Raw genomic sequence first — 10,000 nt, 5'->3', positions numbered from 1 at the left:
CACAGCGCGCGGACGGACGGACGCACACACACTCCGATCCCTTTAAGCTCCGGACACACACACAACTCGCGGACGGACGGACGCACACATGAGCTCAGCATGATGCCTCTGATCCCACTGCGCTCCGATCGCATCTCTTTAACACACAGCACAGCTTCCTGTCGGACTGGCCTTGATGGACCAATGAGTTACTGTCACAGCAGCTCAAAGTTCAAGACAAAAGACAACACATCAGCTGGATGAGCACACACACACACACACACACACACACACACATACACACACACACACACACACACACACACACACACACACACACACACACACTCTCTCACTCACAAATTCACACACTCAGTCACTCACTCACACACTCACAAATTCACACACTCACTCACTCACTCACTCACTCACACACACATACATTCACACTCAAATTCACACATTCACACACTCACACAATCACACACTCACTCTATCACTCACTCAATCACATTCACACTCACTCACACACTCACTCACACACACACACACACTCACTCACACACTCACTCACTCACTCACTCAATCACATTCACACTCACTCACACACTCACACTCACTCACACACACACACACACACACACACACACACACACACTCACTCACTCACTCACTCACTCACTCACAAATTCACACTCTCACTCACTCACTCACACACACACTCACTCACTCACTCACTCACTCACTCACTCACTCACTCACTCACTCACTCACTCACTCACACTCACACACTCACACTCACACTCACACTCACACACTCACTCACACACTCACTGACTCACTCACTGACTCACTCACTCACACACACACTCACTCACTCACTCACTCACTCCCTGACTCACTCACACACACACTCACTCACTCGCTCACACACTCACTCGCTCACTCACTCACTCACTCACTCACTGACTCACTCACACACACACTCACTCACACACTCACTCACTCACTCACTCACTCACATATTTACTCACACTCTCACTCACTCACACTCTCTCACTCACTCACTCACTCACTCACACTCTCTCACTCACTCACTCACTCATTCACTCACACACACATTCACACACACATTCACACACTCACTCACTCATTCACTCACTCACTCATTTACACACACACTCACTCACTCACACTCTCTCACTCACTCACTCATTCACTCACACACACATTCACACACACTTTCACTCACTCACTCACTCACACACTCACTCACTCACTCACTGACTCACACACACACATACACTCACTCACTCGCTCAGTCACTTACTCACACACTCACTCACTCACACACTTCCTCACTCACTCACTCACTCACTCACTCGCTCACTCGCTCACTCGCTCACTCACTCACTCACACACTCACACACTTATTCACTCACTCACTCACTCACACACCCGCTCACACTCGCTCACACACTCGCTCAGTCACTCACTCACTCACTCACTCACTCACTCACTCACTCACATACTCACTCACACACTCACTCACTCACACACTCGCTCAGTCACTCAGTCCCTCACTCACACACTCACTCACACACTCGCTCAGTCACTCACTCACACACTCGCTCAGTCACTCACTCACACACTCGCTCAGTCACTCACTCACTCACTCACACACTCACTCACACACTCACTCACACACTCACTCACTCACTCACACACTGACTCACTCACACACTCACACACTCACTCACTGACTCACTCACTCACTCACTCACTCACTCACTCACTGACTCACTCACTGACTCACTCACTCACTCGCTCACTCACTCGCTCAGTCACTCACTCACACACTCACTCACTCATACTCACATTCACACTCACTCACTCACTCACTCACTCACTCACTCACTCACTGACTCACTGACTCACTCACTCACACGCTCAATCACTCACTCACACACTCGCTCAGTCACTCAGTCCCTCACTCACACACTCACTCACACTCACTCACACACTCGCTCAGTCACTCACTCACACACTCGCTCAGTCACTCACTCACTCACTCACACACTCACTCACTCACTCACACACTCACACACTGACTCACTCACACACTCACACACTCACTCACCGACTCACTCACTCACTCACTCACACACTCACTCACTCACTCACTCACTCGCTCACTCACTCGCTCAGTCACTCACTCACACACTCACTCACTCATACTCACATTCACACTCACTCACTCAATCACACACACACACTCACTCACTCACTCACTCACTCACACACTCACTGACTCACTCACACACACACTCACTCACACACTCACTCACTCACTCACTCACTCACTCACTGACTCACTCACAAGCACACTCACACACTCACACTCACTCACTCACTTACTGACTCACTCACACACACACACACTCACTCACTCACACACACACTCACTCACTCACACAATCACACACACTCTCACTCACTCACTCACACACTCACTCACTCACATTCACACTCAAATTCACACTCACTCACTCACTCCCTCAATCACACACACACTCACTCACACACTCTCACTCACTAACTCACATTCACACTCAAATTCACACTCACTCACTCCCTCAATCACACACACACTCACACTCACTCACTCACTCACACACACATTCACTCACTCACTCACACACTCACACACTCACACTCACTCACTCACTCGCTCACTCAGTCACTCACTCAGTCACTCACTCACTCACTCACTGACTCACTCACACACACACACTCACTCACTCACTCGCTCAGTCACTCACTCACACACTCACTCACTCACACACTCACTCACTCGCTCACTCGCTCACTCAGTCACTCACTCAGTCACACACTCACACACTTGCTCACTCACACTCACTCACTCACACACTCACACACTCGCTCAGTCACTCAGTCACTCACTCACACTCACTCACACTCACACACTCACTCACAACCTCACACACTCGCTCAGTCACTCACTCACACAGGCACTCAGTCACACACTCACACTCACTCACTCACTCAAACACTCGCTCAGTCACTCAGTCACTCACTCACTCACTCACTCACTCACACACTCACTCACTCACTCACACACTCACTCACTCACTCACTCACGGACTCACTCACTCACACACTCACTCACTCACTCACTCACACACTCACATACACACTCACACACACACACACACTCACTCACTCACTCACACACTCACTCACTCACTCACTCACTCACTCACTCACTCACGGACTCACTCACTCACTCACTCACACACTCACTCACTCACTCACTCACTCACTCACTCACACACTCACTCACTCACTCACTCACTCACGTACTCACGTACTCACTGACTCACTCACACACTCACTCACTCACGTACTCACGTACTCACTGACTCACGTACTCACTCACGTACTCACTCACTCACGTACTCACGTACACACTCACTCACACACACACACACACTCACTCACTCACTCACACACTCACTCACTCACTCACTCACGTACTCACGTACACACACACTCACACACACACACACACACACTCACTCACTCACTCACACACTCACTCACTCACTCACTCACTCACTCACTCACTCACTCACTCACTCACTCACTCACTCACTCACTCACTCACTCACAACACGATCTATCGGCGAACAGCAGATCTTCTGCGGTGAACTGACCAACTCTAGACTAACATTGAAGTAAATAAATGTTTACAAAAGTAATTAAAAAATATATTTTTAATTAAACAATTACTTAAAAAAGTACATTACTATAATGAATATAATATTGTAACAAAATATGTGTGTGTGTGTGTGTGTGAGAGAATGTGTGTCTATGTGTGAGTGTGCGTGTCTATGTGAGAGTGTGTGTGTGTGTGTGTGTAAGAGTGTGTAAGAGTGTGTGTGTGTGTGTGTGTGTGTGTGTGTGTGTGTGTGTGTGTGTGTGTGTGTGTGTTTAAAGCTGTATGTTTAGGACAAATTTTTTTACAGAAAAGTAAAAAAAACATGCCAGAATGCCTTCAAAACTACAATGATTGACAAATGAAACTGAATATGATCAGCTTTATATGAAGCGACCCAAGCTGATCTCGATTACAGAACCACATCAGAACATTTACAACAAGCACTAATTAATAAACAAATAACATGAAAATATATAAATTAAATAGTTAATAACATGTTTATTAACAAAATGTAATAAACAGAACGTTTCCTGATGTCTGTGTGCAGTATGAGATATGAATGACATCACGTCTGTGCTTCCATTAAACGACAACAACAAGCAGCTGTTCAGCGGTTCATCACCTGACCTCAGTGTGTGTGTGTGTGTGTGTGTGTGTGTGTGTTCGGTCCGAGAGGTTACATGACCTCAGTGTGTGTATGTGTGTGTGTGTGTTCCGTCCGAGAAGTCACATGACCTCAGTGTGTGTGTGTGTGTGTGTGTGTGTGTGTGTGTGTGTTCGGTCCGAGAGGTCACATGACCTCAGTGTGTGTGTGTGTGTGTGTGTGTGTTCGGTCCGAGAGGTCACATGACCTCAGTGTGTGTGTGTGTGTTCAATCCAAGATGTCACATGACCTCAGTGTGTGTGTGTGTGTGTGTGTTCGGTCCGAGATGTCACATGACATCAGTGTGTTTGTGTGTGTGTGTGTGTGTGTGTGTGTGTTCGGTGCAAAAGGTAACATCACCTTAGTGTGTTTGTGTGTGTGTGTGTTTGTGTGTGTGTTCGGTCCGAGAGGTCACATGACTCTGTGTGTGTTCGGTCCAAGAGGTCACATGACCTCAGTGTGTGTGTGTGTTTATTTGTGTGTGTATGTTCGGTCCGAGAAGTCACATGACATCAGTGTGTTTGTGTGTGTGTGTGTTCGGTGCAAAAGGTAACATCACCTTAGTGTGTTTGTGTGTGTGTGTGTGTTTGTGTGTGTGTTCGGTCCGAGAGGTCACATGACTCTGTGTGTGTTCGGTCCAAGAGGTCACATGACCTCAGTGTGTGTGTGTGTTTACTTGTGTGTGTGTGTTCGGTCCGAGAAGTCACATGACATCAGTGTGTTTGTGTGTGTTCGGTGCAAAAGGTAACATCACCTTAGTGTGTTTGTGTGTTTGTGTGTGTGTACGGTCCGAGAGGTCACATGACTCTGTGTGTGTGTGTGTGTGTGTGTTTTGGTCTGGGAGGTCACATGACCTTGCAGGGCTCGGCTCGGGCTGCTGTAGTGTGTGTTTGTGTGTGTGTTCGGTCCGAGAGGTCACATGACCCTGCAGGGCTCGGCTCCAGCTCCAGCTGCTGTGGTGTGTGAGTGTGTGTTTGAGCTGAAGCTGAGGCGTTGGAAGGCTTGGCTCAGGCTGAAGCTGTCGTCTCTCTCAGCGGCTTTGGGCCGAACCATCTCAGCCAGTCCTCGGGGGAGACACACTTTCCTCCCCGCGGCCCGCAGCTGTGCCGAGTCCTTGGCATCCTGTGACATAATGAAGAGAACACACACATGAGCTGAGGGCCAGGGTAAACACACACCACAGTAGGGCTCATTCACACACACGCACACACATTAATTATGTGTTGTATAGTCAGGTGACGGGCATGTCACGTTCCCACACGAGCACAATACACACTTTATAGATGAACATGACGGCTCATGCTAGTTGATGCATGATGCGAATCATAGAAATATACCTAATAATTATACACAGCAAAATACCCAGTGTTAAATTAACAATTCTGGTCAGTAATGTGTGAAGCTGGTAATGCTGTATGTGGAGTTGTTTAATTCTCCTCTGCTGAGATCTTCAGAGATTTAATGTCTTCTTTTGTCTTCAGTTGATTTAATCTAAAGCTGTGGCTAAAGTCAGTTGTAGTTCTTGTGTTTGTTTTTCCTTCAGTGATTCTGCTTGTTATCATCAGGTGTTCATCACTCATGTTCAATCATTACTTAAATAATCTCTTAATTATCTTATTAACTTCAGTGTTACTTTTAACACCCTGTAGTGTGGACACATTATGTACACTGAGCAGTGTTAATTTAACACTGGGGATTTTGCTGTGTAGGTTCACAAAGAGCTCAAATGAATACACGTTGTTTAAAAGAATTATGAATGCATGTATTATATTTATATTATTATTTGGCTACTTGTCAATCAATATAATATTTATATGAACATATTATATAAATTCAAAGTGATTCATTCATATAATATAAATATAATAAATAATTTGCACCAAAAGATGCAGAATTTTATTTCTAACATTTTTTCATTATAAACTTCTTTAATTTGGAACGAGACATACAGGGGGTGTGGCTTTATTGCATCTTTACTTGCAGCTGATTGGTCCAGTTTGGGTTTGCGATCTCAAACCCGGAATAAAACCGTCTCGAGCAGGTTAGCCGTGCAGTGTAAGTTACCATGGTGATGAACACTGATAAAAAACAATCCACCTTCTTGAGCACGAAAAAACAGAGTTTGCTCAAACTAATCTTGAACTTACCTGGGTCACTGAAACCGGCTTTGAGCAACAGGCCACAGGAAAGCTCATGATATAATCGTGCTCTTATAAACTAGCCTAACTTAAACGCTTAAAAGTGAAATGTTTCGGATAAACACGAAGCTCAGTGATGGTGAAGTCATGTGACGTGGTGTAGTCCGTTCATAGCCTAGCTTTAGCCTTTTACATCTGGCGACTTTACTTATGCATCAGAATTCATAAAAGTTGTGTTAATCTGTGATTATTATTAGGGCTGGGTATTGAGCAAGCGGCTCCTCCCCCAGTTCACTGCAAAAAATGCTCTTTTCTAGTCTAAATATCAAAAAAATCTTAAACCAAGATGCATTTACTAGATCAGTAAAATGACATGATATGTTTCCTGGTTTTCTTAAAAATAAAATCTAAATGAAGTGAGTTTTTGCTTCAAACAGGCAAAATGATCTGTGAGTGAGAAAAATAATCTTATTTCTGATTGAAATCTTCGTTTCTTGTTTTCGTCCCAATCAGAAATAAGATTATTTTACTCACCCCATTGGCAGATCATTTTGCCTGTTTAAAGCAAAAAACTCATAAAAACTTTTTATATTTTTCTCCAGAAAACAAGCAAAAATATTTATAGATATTTGGACTGGAAACAAGAAGAAAAAAAAACTGAATAAAAAGAGCATTTTTTGCAGTGCAGCTTCACTTGATCTCACGCCACAGCGACAAAACACTATTTATGTTTTTGAATTTTGTAATAAAATGGACGTAATTTGAAATCTGAGACTTTGTTTCATATCAGTTAAAGGTGCACTATGTAACATTTTTCCAGTTAAATATCCAAAAACCGCTAGGCCAGTGTTATATAGTTTGTTCAGTTGAGTTCTTACAATGTCCAAAATGTTTCCAACTATTTGTAAATTGTGAGAATAGTTGCTATTTTAACCAATGAACCGGGATGCGAGAGGGCGTGGCCTGTCGATGACATCATATCTGCGTTACCCTCGTTACAATTTTGTTAGTTGAGGTGTGTGTTGACCTTGGTCAGCTGGTATTTCCTCCTGAAATGCATCCTCATCGCAGCTCTCTCAGCGTTCTTCTGAGCGTTCATTGCCTCACGCAGCTTCCTAGAGATCGAGAGAGAGAGAGAGAGAGAGAGAGAGAGAGAGAGAGAGAGAGAGAGAGAGAGAGAGAGAGAGAGAAAGAGCGTGACGTCAACTTTTCAGACAAAGTGAACAAAAAACTGGATGGACAGTGAAATTTGAAAGCTCATGGTCTGGTCAGATCCAGTGTGTGCGTTTGAGTGTGTGTGTGTGTGTGTGTGTGTGTGTGTGTGTGTGTGTGTGTGTGTGTCTGAGCTCAGTGTATATATCACGATACTGAACTCCCGATACGATATATATCACGATACTGAACTCACGATACGATATATATCACAATACTGAACTCCCGATACGATATATATCACGATACTGAACTCACGATACGATATATATCACGATACTGTACTCATGATACAATATATATCACGATACTGAACTCACGATACAATATATATCACGATACTGAACTCATGATACAATATATATCACGATACTGAACTCACGATACGATATATATCACGATACTGTACTCAAGATACGATATATATCACAATACTGAACTCACGATACGATATATATCACAATACTGAACTCACGATATGATATATATCACAATACTGAACTCACGATATGATATATATCACAATACTGAACTCACGATACGATATATATCACAATACTGAACTCACGATACGATATATATCACAATACTGAACTCACGATACGATATATATCACAATACTGTACTCAAGATACAATATATATATCACAATACTGAACTCGCGATACGATATATATCACAATACTGAACTCACGATACGATATATATCACAATACTGAACTTACGATATATATCACAATACTGAACTCACGATACGATATATATCACAATACTGAACTCACGATACGATATATATCACAATACTGAACTCACGATACGATATATATCACAATACTGAACTCACGATACGATATATATCACAATATTGAACTCACGATACGATATATATCACAATACTGAACTCACGATACGATATATATCACAATACTGAACTTACGATATATATCACGATACTGAACTCACGATACGATATATATCACAATACTGAACTCACGATACGATATATATCACAATACTGAACTCATGATTCGATACGATATATATCACAATACTGAACTTACGATATATATCACAATACTGAACTCATGATTCGATATATATCACGATACTGAACTCACGATACGATATATATCACAATACTGAACTCATGATGCGATATATATCACGATACTGAACTCACGATACGATATATATCACAATACTGAACTCACGATACGATATATATCACGATACTGTACTCAAGATACGATATATATCACAATACTGAACTCACGATACGATATATATCACGATACTGTACTCAAGATACGATATATATCACAATACTGAACTCACGATACGATATATATCACAATACTGAACTCACGACAAACTAAAACTTTTGACCGGTAGTGTATGTATATTTTTTAATGAAATATTAATCATGAATAATTTTCATTAACCTCTAAAACGTTTTTTTTGTTTCACTTTTTAAACTTTTTCTCTGTCTTCTTCAAAATGAGACCAAACGTAAGTCTGTTCTCTTGATTTAAGGATGTTAGAGCTGGAAACCCTGAGGTGTGTTTTGCGGCTGTGATGAACTCGTGACCTCTCACCTCTCTCTCTCCAGGTCGGCCTGATAGGATCGCAGCAGACGTGGGTCTGCACAGGTCGTGACCTTTGTCCCCTGGCGTTTTGACCCCCTTTTGGTCCAGCTTGGCGGCTTCTTCTCTCCGCTCACGCAGAACTTGAGCGTCTTCATGGGCGAGAGCAGGGCCTTCTTCACCACGGACTCCATGACACTAATGATCAGATCAGTGTGTGTGTGTGTATGGATGGATCATGTTTAGTGTGTGTGTGTGTGTGTGTGTTCTAGATGAGATCACACACAGGACAGATGGAGGGACTCAGACTCAAATCTGCAAGGACAAGGACACACACATTTGTCATTTTTCTGATCACACACACTTGCTTTAAGCATATAATCACATTTCTCATGTCATTCATCTCCTAATGATTTAAAAATAAACACAGAGGAAGAACATAATCCATTACAGTTTAGAGTCATTGGTCAAATATATATGAGCACAGAATGACTGACCAATCACAGTCAAGTAATCCAGAGACACACGACACACATTTAGATGATTAGACTGTTCAGTATCTGCACACACACAAACACTTACACACACACTTACACTCACTCACAGAAACACTTACACTCACACACACACAGAGATATGGGTGGTCATCAGTGGCTCATCTTGGCCCAGTAAAATTCAGTACCCACACACACACACACACACA

At 43.1% G+C, this 10,000-nt stretch overlaps 1 protein-coding gene across 1 annotated transcript; it reads right to left on the bottom strand.

Annotated features, from left to right (window-relative positions):
• Nucleotides 1–4,555: 4,555 nt before the first annotated feature.
• Nucleotides 4,556–9,606, bottom strand: LOC137083529 (complexin-3-like). Its single transcript, XM_067449485.1, has 3 exons — nt 9,310–9,606; nt 7,530–7,617; nt 4,556–5,486 (listed from the first exon to the last, which is right to left on the bottom strand). Exons 1-3 carry the CDS (start codon nt 9,489–9,491, stop codon nt 5,280–5,282), a joined length of 477 nt encoding a protein of 158 aa, XP_067305586.1. The 5' UTR covers nt 9,492–9,606; the 3' UTR covers nt 4,556–5,279.
• Nucleotides 9,607–10,000: the final 394 nt, after the last annotated feature.

This window comes from Pseudorasbora parva, chromosome 7 (assembly GCF_024679245.1).
Source record: "Pseudorasbora parva isolate DD20220531a chromosome 7, ASM2467924v1, whole genome shotgun sequence".
Lineage (NCBI taxonomy): Eukaryota > Metazoa > Chordata > Actinopteri > Cypriniformes > Gobionidae > Pseudorasbora > Pseudorasbora parva.
Note: the sequence above shows the minus strand (reverse complement) of the source record. Positions and strands in the feature narration are given on the sequence as shown.